Source organism: Anarhichas minor, unplaced genomic scaffold (assembly GCF_050575085.1).
Source record: "Anarhichas minor isolate MPS153535 unplaced genomic scaffold, ASM5057508v1 ptg000052l, whole genome shotgun sequence".
NCBI classification, from domain to species: domain Eukaryota; kingdom Metazoa; phylum Chordata; class Actinopteri; order Perciformes; family Anarhichadidae; genus Anarhichas; species Anarhichas minor.
Window position 1 is genome coordinate 569332 of NW_027466498.1, and position 19884 is coordinate 589215.

The 19884-nt window shown below is 41.5% G+C and overlaps 1 protein-coding gene across 1 annotated transcript; it reads left to right on the top strand.

The window, feature by feature from the left end:
* The first annotated feature begins 16073 nt into the window (after positions 1–16073).
* On the top strand, positions 16074–19021 carry LOC142931474 (ZP domain-containing protein-like). Its single transcript, XM_076075393.1, has 6 exons — positions 16074–16110; positions 16694–16878; positions 16987–17387; positions 17673–17772; positions 18575–18782; positions 18885–19021. Exons 1-6 carry the CDS (start codon positions 16074–16076, stop codon positions 19019–19021), a joined length of 1068 nt encoding a protein of 355 aa, XP_075931508.1.
* Positions 19022–19884: the final 863 nt, after the last annotated feature.

Here is a 19884-nt window from a genome sequence, read left to right on the forward strand (position 1 = left end):
CGACAGATCACTTTTGGAAAATCACAATACTCATCCATGCAGAAGTCATTTGGAGTATACAATGTAAATGTAATAGTTGATGAGAGTGCACTACTCATACTCATTTATGAGTAAAATACATGTTTCCTTTAAGAGTAACTGAGTTAATGTTTACTTCAACTGTTTATCTCAGCATATTGCTGTTGAGAGTAAAGATGAAGATGATCTGCTTCCTCTTAATCTGATGGTGCAAAGAAGGAAGGGCTGAGTGAATGTTTCTCCCGAGCACCAGCCCTGAGAACCATAATAGAGATCATCATTTTTCAAAGTCCTAATGAGAAGTCAAACTATGATTACAATTCAATTAAAAGAGCTCTGTTAAGAATAAGTTTTGAGTCTTCAACGGCAGCCTAGTCGCCATGAAAAACAGTTGCCATTGTATGTTTCTGAAAACCCACGGATACGTTTAATGTGGACATTTTTGCATTTTGTCTGTGCAAGTGACAGTATATCTCTTGAGACCGTTAATGAAAATGGTATGGTCTAATGACGACTATATCAAGCGAGAAAGTCCATTAAGGGTAGACGGGAAGTGTGTTCGATGGGTTGGACCAACACAAGACTTTCATTCAGTAGACCGCTGTTCATGTCCTGTGTGGAAACAAATGCAAGCGTTGACTTTACACTTGTTATGTAACGTTAAATAAGAAAGTCCCCGAAGGGCAGTTGTTTATTTACGGAAGTTATGTTGTTACAGTTGTTTGTGTTACGTTGTTACGTTCAGTTATTACGTTACGTTGTCACATTATTATTTAACGCAAACCTTTTTTTTAAGTACTTTTGTTGCCTAAAGCTAACCACGTTTCACAGCATTAACCACGAGGCATCGTGCGTTTCTGCAGGCGTGAGAAGAGGCCAATATGAAACGTGTTTTTGGTTCAGAAACGTTGGCATTCAACGTTTCCCGTGGTTTGAAGAAAGTGTAATGCTAACATGTTTTTCTTGTCAACGTATTGAGATGCACCTGTTGAGGGGTTATGTGTTTCAGTTTGTTTGCAGGTTCATTGGTTATTTAAACAAGCTCTAATGGGACAAGATTCAGTTTTAGTTTTCAGTTGATTTAGTAAGTTTAGAAACATATTAATCATGATTTAAAACCTACCATCAAATGTGTTACGTATGTGATGAACAAAACAATGTGACCACGTGATTAGTTGGAATAGCAACTTTAGTAAGGCCTCCAGGTGGACAGGAGTGTGGCTGCAGTTTCAACTTTTGTTGAGAGCTGAAAAGACAAACCTTAACCGATCAAACCAACATGGAGATGAAACAGATTCATTCAGAAACACTGTAAACACACATTGATGATGATCACACACTGGAAAAAAAAGCTATCTCTAAAGTGAGAGCTTCTTCAGGGAGCACAATAAAGCCATCACAGCGCTCCACAGAAAGAAAAACCAAGTGTGTCGATGAGATACGAGATTAACTAAAACACCAGTAATACCATCATATCAAGGCAATGTGTCAGCAACGCAACCAGTTACTGCCAGTAGATGCTTCACCAACACAGTCCTGACCTTGTGATCAGAATAAAAATCTCTTATCACAACAGAAAATTTCATTTGATGTTAGTGTTTAAAGAGACTGCTGCAACTCTCCTTAAAGGGACAGTTCACCCCAAATCAAAAACAAAATAAATGTATTGGTGTAGATCAGGTGGCAACCTCTGGTTTTGAAGTGTCTTAAAGCTGCATTCTAAAGCAGGGTATACTTTAGGGCGGGGCCACACGGTGATTGACAAGTCTCTACCAGAGACGTATACGGTGTCTCTACATCACTCCTCCTCAGTCCAAATATGGTCACTTCCTGTTCATTGGCTGCAAAAAACCAAGATAGGGACGGCCAAAATGGCAAAATCTGAGATTCAAGACCGCAGTCCATAAACCAATGAGAGATGTAACAATGACTACGTCCACTTCTTATAAACAGTCTGTGGTGTAGATGGTTTTGGTGTGAGTTACAAAGACTTGGAGATATCGGCTGTGGAGATGTCGGCCTTCTTTCCAATATAATGGTGTGACGACTTCCCCTCCACTCGGGATCTGTGTCCTGTTTGCTGTCTGTCTTTCAGGATGTTAATCGGCCACTGATGAGCGACACCTGAGCATGGTTTGGTCCCAGCTGTAAAGGCTGCCCCTCTTCTTTGGCTGGGTCTCCCTCCTCTTTTGCTCCTCTTCTTTGGATGACATGGCTGCTTATTTGTTTGGATTGGTTGTTTAGTTTGGTTTGATTGTTTGTTTTTAAATAAATGTCTATTTATTACTTTTATCACTCGTCTTGTCTCCCTTATGGTACAGCCTTTGAGCCGGGTTGTAACAATGGGAATAGTTGACACACAGCTTACATTTGGAAAACTCAACACCAAAGTCTCTGTTCGAAAATCAAGATATTCCACAGTTCTTGTTCCATTATATTGGAGAGAAGGCAGACATCTCTACGGACAATTTCAACAACACTGGGCAACTCACACCAAAACAATCTAGATTGATAAATAGCACAGGTAGAAGGAAAAGTGTGTTTTTGATTTTTGGGGTTAATTGTCTCTTTAGCACTAAAAGCAGCTGCTTACATGTACGTGATGCTGTTGAGAGAAAGACAGAAGCCAAATGCTATGTTTGCACAATATCATTCGTCTGTGATGAGAGACGTAGTAAATCTGGTTGTTTGGGTTGTTACGGGAAGAGGAAGTATTATGCATTATTTCCTTGTTGTAGCATTAGCTATGATTCATTTTCGTGCAACTTGGCCCCGTTGCAGTCGTTGACAGTAAAACACGTTGTGAAACCAGTTTTGCAGCCCATTCCGGCACATCGGGTACATTCCGTAAAACTTGAAAGGACTGCCATCATCCGGTCAGCCTACTAGTGCGTATATATAATGATGCTGCAGGTGGATGTGAGTGGCAGAGAACCTCCAGACATAGTAAGTTGAGGGCATCATGGCTTCCACATCAGTGCTCCTGCTTCAGCTGCTCCTGGTCCCACTGGCGTCTGCACAGTATCACTTTGGGGGATCCGTGACATTCAGCGTCAAAGACAGAAACCCTGACGGATCATTTCGGGTGAGAGATGCAACTTTTTATATATTATGTGCAACGTGCATTACAGATGATGTGTGAATATGTTTCCCCTGGTATTTGTCATATTCTGGGAACGCTTATTTCATCCCTTTATTATAATTGCTGTTGTTATTTTAAATGGGTTTGAATACTAAAATACTAGAATATAAAAAGTTTTTGCTATTAACTATTTACATTTTTGTGTATCTTGATCTTGTAAAGCATTTTTGAGTACGTTGAAAATATTGGTTACACTTTATAATAACTACACACTATGAAGCATTAGATAAGTATGAGTAAACACTTAATTTATCATTTATAAACATTGTTCCTACATTAACACTCATTAGTATACAATTTATAACAGTTATAAATGTTTTATTCTTGATTAATAAGCTCGTCTATTATGCGTTTCATGATTGTGTTTTCATACTTTATAAATGATGGATTCCCCATTTTTTAATTAAGTATTAAAGATATTACAAACCAATTATTAAGGAGTTGTAGATGATTAATAAGATAATTTATAAAGTGTAAGTAAATGATTAAGAACTTATTTAGATGTACATTATTCATGCATTTATATATATAATGATTTAGATATGCACTAATGGTTAGGGACTATGTTAATATATGCTTTATAAATGCATATTGATACTGCAATTCATGATTTAATTCAGGTAGTTACTAGTCATTCGTTTAAGTGTTTTGTGTGAATGGCCCTCTATTGGCCAGCCAAGAGGGCAAGGTGATGGTTCCTTGCTTTACTCTCTTTTACGTGTATAATTTGTATGTTTACGCCATTTTGTGAGGATGGTTTGGTAAATTCTAAAATATTTGGTCACAAAAAATGTGCATATTATTGTCTATAAATCTATAGGATCTTTTTTTATTAAAATCCCTTAAATCTTCATCTTCAAACTCATGTACTACATATATAGTACATGAGTATAAAATACCTAGTTAAAACAAAATGACATCACAGTTTTGCATTAAAGGTGTGGATGAATTGAAGCATTATCGTTAAAATGTACCCAAGAGAAAAAGTTCTCTGTTATATTATTATGTATTTATGTGTGTTGCAGATCATTTTGACTATTTGGATGGTTTTACTTGACTGTGTCACAATGTAATATGTTGTATATGTCCAGTTATACAATAAGTAATAATGTTTCAAGTTGTTCTTTCATTTCCTCCTCCAGACTGAGTTGATGATATATATTCATATATATATGTACAAATATATATATATATATATATTGTTGTGGCAGCTTATTTTATTGTCCTTCTTGGCCACTTCTTGCAGGATGTAAAGGGTTCTGACTCGCGTAGACTACCATGTCCAATTTACGTGCTCTTGCAGGCTAAACTTTTCTTGCTAGCTGTCCAAAGATGAGGCTCGTAGCTCGTAGTTGAAAGTAGTTTTATTCCATGTAAAAAATAGACAAAATCCTTATGGAATAACTGGAGTACTAAAACATTGACTTAAACTGGCTATAACTAAAAAGTCTATAATCTGCGTTCTATAATCTGCGGTCAGAAAAATTGTTGCTCCACATCCTGCTCCATCAAAGCCTAACTTGCACTGAAAACTCACTTAAAGGAGTCAACCAATAATTATCCAATAGCAGGACAGAATAGAGGAGCCTTTATCTTCAAAGGGCAAAAACACACATTTGAAGCACATTTTACAACATGACCAATCTTTTAACTATTATATGGTAAACATTCTAAAGGGCATAACACACATACTTTTGCAATAAACATAAAATACTAAAACTGTTAAGAATACAAAATGGCCCTTACACTCCGGCCCCTAATTGTCTTTGTGGCTAACAAAACAATTATTCTCATGCACATTAATAAAGAGCCATAGTGCGAGCACAATTATTAATGTCCAGTAATCATTGTCATTTTTCATGAACGCTTTTATGTCCATTTTGTGGACGAGAGTCAAAAGTGTTACATGTCACCTTCAAGCAATAAGCAGAGCTTAGTCACAGGTCTCAGAAGAACATTTGTGCTGGTTTTCACCTGGACCTGGCGAACTCTGCCTCCGCTGTCCTCCATTGTCTTTTGACCTTTCTCATCCAAACTCCTGTTCATCAGTGAGGTTTTTCAGCCCTTTCTCTTCTGAGCGATATCTTCAGTATGTTCTTTTAGCTTGAGAAGCCATGCAACTGCTTTCTTTAGGTCAAACCAGTTTGAGAAATGCTGAAGAAGCCTAGAGGTTGCATCCATGTTCTCTTCCATTGTAATAGCACAACCCGTGGCTTGTTTGACCTCTGGGTCATTCAAAAGAGGCTGACATGTACTGTCTGGCATGTCAGGCCAGTCTGCTTCAGGCTTTGCCAGAAATTCCGGTCCGGTTATCCAAGTCTTTGCCTTTAAAAATGCATCCATAGTGAGACCTCGTGAGGCAAAGTCTGCTGGATTGATTGCTGTGCCAACATACCGCAGCTGAGAAACCTCTGACTGATCTCTAATCATTGCAATCCGATTTGCAACAAAGGTACGGTATCTTGTTTTCTCATTCTTGATGTAGTGAAGAACAGCAGTACTGTCGGTCCAGAACACAGACTCCTTGAGGTCCAGATCCAGTTCCGCTCTCATCATCTTGTCCACTTTGGATGCTACAGCCGCAGCAGTGAGTTCAAGTCGTGGTATTGTGACAGGATTTAGGGGCGTGACCTTTACCTTTCCCATGATGAAAGCGCAGTGTAACTGCTCTTGGCGGTTTCTTGAAAGCAGGTATGTGACTGTGCCATAACCCTTTTCGCTGGCATCCTCAGGCACAGAAGCAAGCACAGCCCGGCTATTGGAGATCCACTTGGTCAGTTTAAAACCCCCTAAGGCACACAAGGTCCTAAGCTCCTGTATCAAAGCAACTGCCTGCTCTTCACTTGCAACAGACCGCAAGCAGTCGTCGACGTAAAAACTCCTTAGCACAGTGTTTGTTGCGTCTGGGCTGAAGTCTGCTTGATTATCTTCAGCGCATTTCCTGATCGCGTAGCTCGCGCAACTTGGAGATGAAGTTGCACCAAATAAGTGAACTGTCATTCTGTGATCTTTCACTTCTTGACTGAGGTCCCCTTGTGGCCACCATAGAAATCTCAGCAGGTCACAGTCTTCAGCAGGAACTCTTACCTGGTGGAACATGCTTTCAATATCAGACATGAAAGCAACTGGCTCCTGTCTGTCAGACGTTCCTTGAAACGTGGCTGCACAGTCATACACAACTCTTATCTTTTTCTTTGTTGGGTGGTAAACCCCATGATGAGGAACCTCTTTAGTGGGAACTGGTTCTGCATAAGCCTTCTGCAGCGTTTCCTCCATGAACTTGACATAGTCTTGGTGGAATTTCTCATTCCTAATAAGCTTCCGTTTCAGGGATTCAGCTCTCTGTACTGCTGCGGAACGGTTGTTTGGAAATGTTATTTCCTTTTTTCTTTAACGGCATGCCTATGCTGTAGTGTCCATTTATCAGCTTCACCGATTGTGACACAGAACCCATGAATTGTCTATCCTCACCAGACATTTCCAACTTTTCAGCCTGTCGAGACTCTGGAAAGTCATGCTTCATCTGCTGCTTTGTGAGTTCCTCTAGTTTTTCCACAGAAATCCTATTTGCAGTCACCTGTGGCCAGTGAGTATTTCCTTTGCCAGTGTCTGCTCTGCTCAAAGGTCCATTGATAGTCCAGCCTAGGATGGTCTTCACCGCATAAGGACCTTCTCCTTGACTATTGATGACCTTCCATGGCTCCAATGCCTTGGGTGTGTTTGTTCCTATTAACAATCCAATGCCTGCGTTGATTTGTTTGAGACAAACTTCCTTCAAATATGGCCATCTATCCACATTGGTTTGCTGTGGAATATTTTCCAGTTTGACCGGTATCTCTTTTTGTGAGAAAACTTGAGGGAGTTCCAAGAAATTGTTCCCATCCAAATCGCTGACTTCCAGTCCCATGACAACATGTGTACGCAGTGGCCCTTTTTGTCCCATAGTACTGAGAAAGATGTTGGCTTTTCTTCCTGTTACTTTCAGGTCTTGCATCAGGTCTTCTGTACAGAATGTTGCCGTACTGCCAGGATCCAAGAACGCATATGTCTCAACTGTTCGGTTCCCTTTGACAGACTTTACTTTGACTGGAACAATTGAAAGCACACACTCCGCCTTGCCGGCCCCAGTACAACCACATGTTTCTGTGTCTATAGTGAAAGACGAGTTTGCATCAGATAGCTTGCTGTTCTCACTTTCATCAGCTGAGTGAGCAAATTTCTTGTTGACTATGTGCAGAATAGTGGGATGCTTGAGCGAGCATATTTGACAGGTAAGCTTCTGTTGACATCCTTTACTCGTGTGTCCTTGTGACAAACATCCAAAGCACAAGCCCTTAGACTTCAAAAAGTCCAGCTTTTCTTTGTGAGACTTCTGTTTCATAAGCTTGCAGAACTCCAGTTCATGACCTTTGTGGCATAAAGAACACTGCTTTCCACTTATGGGAGATTCCTTTATTTCCTTGTCCCTTTTGATTTGATCTTTCACTGATTCAACGCCTGTGGCAAAGATGTTCTTCTGCTCCTTGAATCTTGGACTACTTGACGTGTTCCCTCTAAACTTGCCAACATCCTTAGAGAAACTGGGCTCTTGAATGTTTCCGAACAATGGGTAAGAATTGATTTTTGACTGTTTGTCCACAAAACTGACCAGATCTTTGAATCTAGCTCTTCTGCCATTTCTTTCCTGTATTTCCCATGCAACTCCTCTCCACCTCTCTCTTAATTTGAAAGGAAGCTTCGAGATAATAGCCCGCATGCTAGTAGGGCTATCCATCTCCTCCATATATTCCACACTATCGACTGTATTGCAACAACCTGTGAGAAACACAGCAAAATTAGCAAGGGCTTCTCCATCCTCTGACTTGATTGTGGGCCATTTCAGAGCCTTTTCAATATAGGCTGAGGCAATTGTGTATTCATTCCCAAAGTATTTGTTGAGGAGTTTCTTAGCTTCTGTGTAACCGTTGTCTGGCTGCATGTGCTGGCAACTGCGAACAAGCACCTTGGGCTGGCCACTAGTGAACTGTTCAAGAAAATGGAGTCTATCTTTGTTGCTTTCAGTTCTACCCTCTATCCCATGCTCAAATGCTTTCATGAAAAACCCAAACTCCAGTGGGTCACCACTGAAAACTGGAATATTCAGTGGTGGGAGAGTAGACACTTTCTGTTGCTTTACCAGAAGTTCAGTGACTGCATGATGCTAACCAAGTTTCCAAAGTCGTTCCGGCTTGCAGGTGCTAGCTCGTTTCCTGCATCATTCTGTTGCTGAGGTCTGACAACTCTTTCAGGGCTATGCAAGATGCTGCGTCTTCTCCGTTGCGTGTCAGCTCCCTTGACCTGATAAGACTCAATCTCAGCATGCATTGTGCCATCCAGATAAGCATTCATTCCATCACAAGGTCCAGCTGGTGTGTTGCGAGCTGACTCATGCACATTAAGCACCTGCAGCTTTGCATTGGCCACTGCAATGGCAGTTTGCAATTCAAACCGTTCTTTCTTTGCCTTAAGTAGAGCTTCTTCTCTCTCAATGTCCTGTTTTTGTTTCAATGCTTCAGCACGTGCCAACAGCGCTGCACGTTCTGCTTCTATTTTAATCCTAACCGATGAGGGTACCAGAGAACCAGATTGACTAATAGGCCTTTCCCTGGATGTAACCATTGAGATGCTGTCTGAGGGACTAACCTCTGCGTCAAGCTTGTCTGCTTCATCAGCCTGGTGCCTGATACTTTTCAACCAGCTCGCCACCTTTTCCACAAAATGCCTTGCGTCATTAAACTTTGGCTCAAACCACTGAGTTTGATCTCTCATAGCGTCTTCCTCACACATTTGAGCTTTGACTTCCTTATTCAGTTCACAAAACTCCATCTTCACTTTTGTGAAATCCGTGGATATTTTTGCAGAGACCACATGAGCATTTCCATTATCATCCATTAAAGCGTCAATCTCTCTGATCATTCTGCCAAGATGTCCATACGTTGCTTTCCTAGCCCCTATTAGCTGGTTAAGCTTCTCCTCCATAGCCTTGACAGTGAGCTTTGGTACCCTTTTTGGTAGGATTTCCATTTCCTCTTGATCCATTTTAATGCTGTAGCTCTTAATACATTTTAATTCCAATCCACTGACGTTACAAGTCTTTTCATTTAACAAGTGTAGCTAGCATGTATAGCAGTTCCAGTCTGTGTCATTTACTGACATAACAAATTGTTGCGCCACATCCTGCTCCATCAAAGCCTAACTTGGACTGAAAACTGAATTAAAGGAGTCAACCAATAATTATCCAATAGCAGGACAGAATAGAGGAGCCTTTATCTTCAAAGGGCAAAAACACACATTTGAAGCACATTTTAAAACATGACCAATCTTTTAACTCTATTATATGTTCACTAACAAGGACCACACCAATAACAGTATGAGTTTAGAGAGGTTGATTGCATAGTGGAATGATTGTTAGATTCAAGAAGCAGAAGGGGTTGAGGGATGAATAGATATAGGGTAGAGGGATGAAAGGGACTAGGGTAGAGGGATGATGGGATGTGGGGTAGGGATGAAGAGATGAAGGGATGAGGGGTAGGGGTCGAGGTAGAGGGATGTAGGGTAGGGGTAGGGGTAGAGGAATAAATGGATGTAGGGTAGAGGGATGAAGGGATGTAGGGTAGGGATGAAGAGATGAAGGGATGTAAGGAAGAAGAAGAGGAGGGTTTGTAGGAAGGAGTTTAGGCGATCGAAGGGGGACCGTTGATGTCCGGTGGCTGGCGGGAACGGAGACTGTAGAGTGGGGCTTGTCTCTTCAGAAGCTCTGGCAGTGCAGAGTCCCCAAAGATAGCTCCATAAAGACTGATGCCGATAGCGTTTCTGGTGTCGTTCGGGTTGGAAGGATGTGGTCGGAAATTCCTTGGCTTGAAGCGGTGGAGGCGGCGCTGAGTAAACTCGGGGGGTATTATCGATCGGCCCAAGATAGCGAAAGTGGCGGTGAGCCCGAGACCGCAACAGGGGATCTTGCGGGGAGTTCGGCTGGTTGAACTTGAGTTTAAGTAATCGCGGATGAGTTCGTACAGACTTGGGTACGAGTCTGGTCGGAAAAGGTAGATGGGTTGAGGTGGACTGTATTGGTTGGTCTTGCGGCGTTGAGGTCATAGACGACTGTGTCGGGAGGATGGATGTGATGTCTGACGCGGTGGCGTCTCGGGACGGATGGAGTTCAAGGCGGTGAACTCGGAGCAGCGAAAGAAGCTGGCAAGAACGTGGACTTTAATGCTTTGTCCATGAAGGGAGACGGATGACCTGAGCTGAGGGCGAGGATGCCGCAGGTGAGGAGGTCCGAAGTGAGGGGCAGCCGTTTAGGCGTAGTTTGGCTTTACGAACCTTCGAGTAGCATGGCGACATGTGAGAGGGTAGGCTGGGCACGGAGCCATGAGGACAGTTTGTGTAGAAGTTAATTCCACTTATGTAAACCTGTACGGTGGAGGGCTTGACCTTAAGGAGGGAAATGGATAAGTGACTGAAGGTCGTGGGGGTAAGGATCTCGAGTGGCAGGAATGGAAGGAGTTGCGAAAGCTTGGAAGCGGTTCCGTCCGGTGAGGTACGATGAGAGCTTGGGGGCGACGTTGTTGAGGATGCCATCTGCGCTATATTCTGAGTGGATGGCAATGGTCTTTAATGGACCGTTCATGCCCCAAAAGAATGGCTACTATGGGATGCGTTTCGTCGATCGCGGAGGAAGGTGTGGGGGATGAGAATTCACACGGCCAAGGACCGATTGTCACTGTAGAAGCCGTCAAGCTGATCGAGGGTGCTGCGTCTGTGAAAAGCTGGATGTCTTCCGGCTTGGTGATGTGTTCGTCGTGGAAGAAGGAGATGCCGTTCCGGGAGGAGAGGAACTGGTGTCAGTTAGCTCGGTTTACGTGCTTCGTCGAGTGTGACATGGTCATGGAGGTTTGTAACGGCGGTGACTAACGGTATGTGTGGCCCTGTAATTCTGCAAGAGAGAGAGAAAAAGAAAAACAAAACGGGGTTGGGGGGGAGGGATGAGAGAACGGAGTTGAAGAGGAAGTGAACGGGTTCGTTTGAGCTTAAATACTCTGTGCAGAGGAAATGCACTACGCATTACTACTTTACAGTTAAATATTTAATATTTATTCCAACACAAAAAAAAGCAGTAAATAACACTTTGATAAACACGTCAGGACATCTTATTTTAGTCACCCTCACAGGCAATTCAGTATAATATATATATACAGTATATATATATATATATATTATATAATAATATTCAGTATAATATATGTATACAGTATGTATATATATCATATAATAACATTCAGTATAATATAAAACACACATATATAGATATAGATATATATACAGTATATATATATATATATATAAAATATAATATAATATAATAGAACATGTGTATTTATTGAGATGCCCCTATGGACCTTGTTATAGGAGGTAAAGATCAGGAGAAGTAAACATGAAGTGTAATTATGAATACTGATGTTAAATTAAGCTATGATGAGTTTTCACTGTTAATTTACCATCTCAATTAAATGTTGATGCCTCCATGACCAAGTTAAGCAGATGAGACTGAGGACAACTATGTAGAAGAAAAGATGTTCACTTTGCCTAATATGTAGCTTGACAGAGTTCTCCATGTGTGTCCTGGTGTTCTCATGTCTCCTTACCTCCTCATCCCTCACTCCCTAACTGTCCGTGCTGGATCTGTCCCCGTTGTTTTAAAAAGCTAAATAAGTTATTAGCATGACGTCATCCAGCTACCAAACCTGTCTGGTGTACAGTAGAGAAGCTTCGCATGTACTGCTTCCCTTTCCCGCTAGTCTGCTGTCTGATTGTGAGGTCAGGCTGATCTGGGATTAAGCATTTCATACTTAACTAATGCTTCATAGTGTGTAGTTATTATAAAGTGTTACCAAAATATTTACATAAAATGTATTACTTTGCCAGGACTTTATTAATAACTATCTTCCTTTCTGAAACAGTAAAATTCCCACGGATGTTGCTTACAAGATATTTTGATGTTTTACAGCTCCTCAAGGGGGCCGGAAAAAACTTGTATTTATAGCAACTTCACATCCACATTTTATTTCAATTCTGAGTATGAATTTAATGTGTGATGGATGTAAAATAATATGGGCTGCATATGTTGAAAACTCTTGATTTTGCAGCATTGTTGCTGAGAGTTTATATTATGCTCTTGTGTTTTGCCTTTTCACTCCAAAAAAACACGGTGTTTCTCAAAATCAAGGCAAACTAGGTTCAGGTAAACACCCTCAGTTATTTAACATTGTAAAGCCGAGTACCGTTCATTGATTAATATATGATCTATAACTTGTTCAGGTAAAAAAAAGAATGCTGTGGAATTCCCCTGTGGCTGAAAGGGATGACCTTTACCCTTGCTTTAAAAAGTTATTATTTCACCAAGAAAAGAAGAAAAAAGCATAAAAGCTTGATGAGAACAATGATTTTCTTAATCTAAACATGAACTTACCATTATTATTGTTGTCATTATGGTTTCCATTCACATTGTCCTTACTCATCTCAAGATCCAAGGACATATTGCAATAATATTGTTTTTTATGATTTTAAATAAAAACCTTTGCACAAACTAAGATATGAACTTTAGCTACACTATCAACTATGATTTGTTGAAATGATTATTACAGATAAACACCCTTCTTTAAATGGATTTCATTATAGAATAAAATAACTGGTGTGTTTACAAAATACACAGAAATGTAATTCATTCGAATGTCCTTAGCTTCAGTAGAGCAAGAGTCTTTAACTATGATCTTGTTCCACAGGTGGAAGTTCGCAGCAGGGCGACCTTTGATTGGTGTCACCCCCACTACTGGGATTGTTTCCAAGGCAACTGTGGCTCTATCTCCAGCAATGAGAGAGGTATAATTGACAGCAGCACCAATGCACCACAATTCAACCAACAATGGTGTCAAACTGAAACAGTCACCACAAGAAAGGTCCGGAGTGACAGACCTTTTGAATTAAAGTGAGTTTTTTTTCTTCTTCTTCCCTTAAAAATGCTGAATATTGTATTTGTTGTGCTTATCATAAAAAGCAGCCAGTATTTGGTGTAGTATTTCAAGAGTGTCTTTTGATTGATGCACATACCAGGTCTGCTAGCTGCTGTTGGATCCCAACGCGTCACGGGCTTAGTATTTGGAGGCTACTGACTTCACTGGATTTGGGATCAAGATCTGACACTGGAAAACCAAACAGATCACCTGACATTGCCATTCTACCTTTCCTACGGTAAGTCCTCTGCAGTTAGCATGAAACAGCTAATCTAAGCTACAATCAGTTTGTTAAAGAAACTGTGGAAAATGTCCTACTTCACTGCCTCCCAGTGGTTGTACAAAAAAGACACCTTGGCAGTCCACAAATACTGACATGTAGGGGCTGGAAGCGAAACATGGTCTGCAATCTGTATCCTACAGTTTGTCTACCAACAAAATTATATGCCATCAGAATAATTTGGAAAAGTGTATTCGCAAAAAAAATGTGTGACTTTATAATTCAATGATTCTTTCCAATAGGAAGAGGGTTCACTTACTTTTACTACCTGAAGTGTTTGCATGGATCTCTGAATTTGTATAACATTCCAGCCAAGATAAATGAATCAAATTGTATTCTTCTATTTTAATTATGAATTACAGTAAAATTACAAATATTCAAATTTGTGATTCTGTATGTAAAATGTTATGAACTGTACTACACCTCTGCCAGCATGTCACTGGTTTTGTATTACTTCTTCCATTTGTGTAGCTATCCAGCTGATTCTTGGCATAGAAGACTGTTACTAACTCATGTTAATGTGTCTACTCAAGAGTTCCCCAGAACTGCCCACGGACATACGAGCTGATGTCCTTTGATCCTGATGGCGACAAAGTTCGATGCAGATATGGAAATATCAGAAATGTAGAGTGTGGCTCGTGTCACCAACCTTCAGGCTTCACCTTAGATCAGGTTAGTTGAAAAGTAAATTTCCTAATACATTGTTCAATACGTCACTGATGCTTTGCCTCACTTAACTTCAAAATGTTCACATCGTCAGGGCTCTTGCACATTACACTACCGACGATCCACTGCCAACCCCAGAGTTTATGCATTTGAGTTGGTGGTGGAGGACTTCCCGCGAAGGCACATCACTCTGGGCTACACTGATGGATCCCGATCCTCCAGGACTCCTCTGGTTGTGAGGAGTAAGAGAGATGCCCACAGTGTGGGGGGGAGCGCAGCAGCCTTCATAACTACAACTACTTTGTGGTGGCCAAACCCAACCACAGCAGCAGCAACAACCATAGCAGCAGCGACAACCACAGCAGCAACAACAACCACAGCAGCAGCAGCAACAACCGCTGCAGCAACAACAACCGCAGCAGCAGCAACAACCGCTGCAGCAGCAACAACCGCTGCAGCAACAGCAACCACAGCAGCAACAGCAACCACAGCAGCAACAACAACCACAGCAGCAGCAACAACCGCTGCAGCAACAGCAACCACAGCAGCAGCAACAACAACCGCAGCAGCAGCGACAACCGCAGCAGCAGCGACAACCGCAGCAGCAGCGACAACAGCAGCAGCAGCGACAACCGCAGCAGCAGCGACAACCGCAGCAGCAGCGACAACCGCAGCAGCAGCGACAACAGCAGCAGCAGCAACAACAACCACAGCAGCAACCACAACCATCCATGACCCCACTCCTCCACTCAGTAAACTACCTTTGCAATTCTCCTTTCTTGGTGAGTTGTTTTTTATTGACAGCATTTTCAATGAGCCAATCCACACAAAAAAAATGTTGCAGCTCTGGCAACACTTTAATGAGATGTTACACAAGGCAGAAGACATTATTTTAGAAATCTTAAAGTCAGAAACTAGCTTTAGATTTTTAACATTTTATTTTTTCACTAAACCATTGTCTGTGAATTTTGTTTCCTACATTGAACGTCTCTGTCCTGTAAAAGTCATGTCTCTTTAAAACTCTTTTCATGAACAACATGAACAGCTACAGCCAGCAGACAATTTTCCTTTGATGAAAGTCAGCAACGCTTACTGTGGCAGCTTTGAAGTTTTAATCCACAGACAGCAGCAAAGTGTCGGTTTTTAAGAGGTGGTTACTTATTGCACTTTGGAACTTAAATTAAACTTCTATTTTTTAACTCTAGTGGACCCACCTGCTCCCTCGTGTGAGGAAGGACTCTACTTGCCAGAGTTTTTGCCCCCAACACCTTTAAACGGAGCCCGCCTCCATGCAGAGGTCAACAGAGAAGTGGAGATCAGAGTCAGAGCACGAGCGTCACACGCAACGTGAGTGAGAGGCAATGTGGCCGGTGTTGCCTTGAGGCATGTGAGATAACATCAGCAAGAAAAGAGTCAATAAATCTCTGGTTTCTTTGTTTTGTTTTCACACAGAATACAGGATATCGTCATCAGCGGCCCACTGAACATCACCAAGCAAAGGAACACACATGGGGAGTTCGTCATCAGGTGGACGCCTATCCAAGATGACCTGGGGGATTTTTTCCCGATCTGCTTTGCTGTTGAAGCGGTGACCTGGTAAGCTTTGGGTTCCTTATGAGAGAATTTGTACGTGTGTGTGTGAAGCCATGATTTTACTTTGTAACACATTTTTTTGCAGGCGTGCTGGAACCGCTACCACACACCATCACAGTCACAATCACCACGCCACCCCATCTCCACAGTGAGTGACATTTCTCTGTGTTTGGTGTTTTTCTCTTAAGCGACAAGATATTCAAAAATTAGGAGCCAAAACCACCAGTAATAATTTGAACATGACATATCAGCCTAACCGAAAGAGTAACAGGCATTAAATCAGCGTTCACTGATGCTTCTCAGGTCTGGCGTCTATCAGTCTGAGATGAGGTGTGTTCTGGTAGAAGTTCGGAGGGTGCAAGGTGAGTCTACTTTAATGTCAACATTTAGTTGTTTAAGTACAGCTGTAATGGTGTGTATTTTCACCAAATACAGTATATCACACGCTAAATGCTCAGTTAAAGTGCCAAATATTGGCTGTATGGCTGGCGTACATTAGAGTTTAAAAAGCCGCGAGACATGCACTTCTATAAAGTGCTGTGATTGGTAAACCTTCCTACCAGACAAAATTCAGAGCCGTCATTGGATGCAAAAAATGATTGCTCTCCACAAAAATACCATGTTCACTGTTCATACACAGTGAAACCAAACCAGCAGAACTGTAAAGAAACTTCACTATCTTTTTGATGGGAACACAACTTCAAGGTGTCCTGTGGAGTTTCCTAGTATACAAACAAAAGCCATCTTTACATTCATTAAAACACATTGTGTGTATCGTGGCCTTGGGTGCCTTTCCTCATAAAAAGTATTTTACATCCAATGTTGACCAGCACGCAGTCTTTGTTTGCTGGAACGTTGCTGAAGTTCTTGTTGGCATTACTGCCCCCTGTAAATAAGTATACCATTGGTATGTAATGTTTATTTTTTAACACTCTCTTCTTCTAGTTAATTCCCATGTGATCTGCACCGAGTCCACAATGAGAGTAGAGGTTGAGAAATCTTCATTCGCTGGACTCCATGAGGATCATTTGCGGCTCAACGACGGTGCCAACACCGCCTGCAGGCTGCACTCCAACAGCACTTACGTCTTCGCCGACATCCCCCTCAGCGGTTGTGGCACTGAGATCGAGGTAACGCAGGCTTTTGTTACTGGCTGGGCTCTTCTCTCTCAGTCGTTGGTGTTGCCTTTATCTAGCAGTATGAGGACTGAATACATAACCTTTTTTTACTCTCTGCAGGAAGACGGGGATAACCTCAGATTCAAGAATGAAATCACCACGTTTGACAACAGAGCCGACGTGATCACCAGGAAACACCTGCTGGAGGTGCAGTTCTACTGCCAGTACCCCAAACGTGGAAACGCGACACTGGCCTTCACAGCACACAGGCCCATCGTCTCAGTGTGGGACAGGGGCTTCGGCAGGTTCACCTACCAGTTTGAGTTCTATCCTAACGACCAATACCAAGCCATGGTTGATCCAACTTCATACCCAGTGGTGTATGAAATAGGGAGCAGGGTCTACATGCAGATAGAGGCCACCTCCTCCGTCAACAACACCGTGCTGTTTGTGGAGTCCTGCAGAGCTTCACCATATGACAACCACAACTCCCAGCGGACCTACTCCATCATTGAGAATGGGTAGGCATGGGCACACCCCCTAGTGGCAATAGAGGGCATAATAAAGTATTTGTAAAAATGTGTTCTTTGATTGTTGCTTTAGGGGCTCTTCTGTGTAATGTCACCCTGTCAGGATGTAGAAGTCAATGCTTCAATTACTTCATCTTTTATATAACCTATAGTACTTTTCTTATTGTGTAAATACCAATAGAACAATACCTCTGCCCCTATAACAGCATCCACTGTACGGCATAGAGTAACAAAGGCAACATGTCTCATCTTTTTGTTTTCTTTTGCACTGACTAGGTGTAATGTGGACCCGACCGTTCAGATCCATTCCCCCTCCCACCCGAGACAATTCAGGTTCAGCATGAAGGCCTTCAAGTTCATCGGCATGTTTGATCAGGTAAAGAACGGAGCAGAGGACTGTTGATGTCTCTGGGAAATCTCTAAATCCTCCAACGAATAGGTCCAGTTCATGATGTCCTTTCATTTATCTGACTAGTTTTACTAAGTGGTAATCAATGCGCACTTGGTGGACAGGTGGATTCATGTGAAGTTTATTAGAGGCACAATGTTCCCGTCATGGATCTTCATCAGGTGTAACACACAATGTGAAGCAACACATTTGTATGCTGAAGCCACAGGGCGTAACAACCAATCAAAAGGGGGAAGCAAATCTCTGAAAACACCCGAGACACTTACCACATCAATAATTGATTAAAAAAAAAACATACTTAAACGTAATAATGTCAGAATTTGTATAATACAAAATAAAATAGACTTATTTTCAATGAAACATTAGTTGAGCAATTCAAGAAAAGCAATTAGTCAACAAAAACACGTAATCTTTTACACGTTTTGTCAAACTCAATCTATATTTCCCATCTCACCTTTTATAGAACAAAATTGTATTTCCTTTTTTGTTTCCAATTGTAATATTTGGTTGTTACAAGCTGTGGCTTCACATTGTGAATCTGATATCTAAAGATCATGACAGAAAAACTGCATCTCTAATAAACTCAGCGCTGACGACGTTTTAAGAAATAAACTGGTACCACTTGACACGGATGGACTTGAGGACGAGGTGGAACGTCACTGACTGTCGTGGAGATGCAAAGTGGAGCGGAGGTTTTAGCTGGATCTGAGCACAGCTCTGCTGTCGGTCCGTCTGCTGGTGTGATGACAGCGTGTTCTGTCTCATTCAGGTGTACATCAGCTGCACAGTCCTGATGTGTGAAGCAGGGGAACCCAACACCAGGTTCTCTGAGGGATGCATCAGCACCACAACGCCAGCCACTTCGCCTCATAACCACGACCGCAGAAAGAGAGAGGTTGCCGTGGAGAGTGCGAGGCACTTCGTTTCCCAGGGTCCCCTGCGCTTAAAGAGATCAGCGGAGAGCAACGAAAGCTCCGGTATCAAAACAGAGAAAGTTCATTTGTTACGAGCACACTTCACTTCTTTGAGCCCTACTTTGACCAGATCAAGTTAAAACATTGTGCTTCTTGTTTCTCCAGCGCTCCACCTGAATCTGAACCTGGTGTTCATCGCTGGATGTCTTCTCGCAGCTGTTGGCATGATCAGTGCCGTGGTCCTGTACAAGGCCAGGATGTCAAAGGTCAAATACCAACCTTTGTCCACAGAGGAAAGTTAAGACAGCATGCAGAATACCAGTTCTGAATTAATTACATTTGACTACGTAAAGCTTTTGATTAGTTTTGCTGTCAGATATTGAGTGCTCGTGTATCTTTTGTGCCCATTTAAATGAATGAGCTTCATATTAAATCCTTTACACATGTCTACAGCTTTATAAGTGGAAATACTTCAGCGAGGAAAAATCTGTGTCCGTGCAAACAGGAAACCAGAAAGTTTCAGTTCAGTAATCCAATCATGTAGCAAACAAATTACAAATGCTTCTATTATTATGTATGACATGATTTAATTATGATATGCCGCCCTACCCAATCATGATCATTGTTATGTCAAATGTTATCATCACATGTCAAAAGCCCTTTAGGGCTGGACCTTGTCATTCATGAAACAATTAGTTGATCAATAAAAACATATATTCTCATGCATATGTTTTTGCTTTTGTCCACTTTAATTCATTTTTCTCTCTTACATACAAACACACTTCTCCTATTTCTTACTACAGATATCAAAAGTGGTACATTAACTCTGGAGCTCTCAAATAAAGTTGGAATATGTCACAGAAAAGTATGTCGAAAAGAAACACCAAAAAGGCATGGTATAATATTTTAAAATAAGTCATAGTATAGTATGGCAAATGAAAAATGGCATAGTGAAGTATGTGGAATATGGTCAATAAGTGCCAAAGTATATTATATCAAAATAAGTCATAAAAAGGCATAGTTTAGTTTGTTGAAAAGAAATCATAAAAAGAGGATGTACAGTATGTCCAAAAAAGTACAAAAAGGTCATAGTACAAAAAGTATATTTTGACAAAAGAGTAATATAGTATGTCGAAAAACCCATAAAATGACATAGTATAGTACA

Coding starts and splice junctions, on each gene's coding strand:
- LOC142931474 (XM_076075393.1), top strand. CDS start 16,074: ATGAGGTGTGTTCTGGTAGAAGTTCGGAGGGTGCAAG. Junction 16,879..16,986: donor GTTGTGGCACTGAGATCGAG/GTAACGCAGGCT, acceptor TACTCTCTGCAG/GAAGACGGGGATAACCTCAG. Junction 18,783..18,884: donor GGAGAGCAACGAAAGCTCCG/GTATCAAAACAG, acceptor TTGTTTCTCCAG/CGCTCCACCTGAATCTGAAC.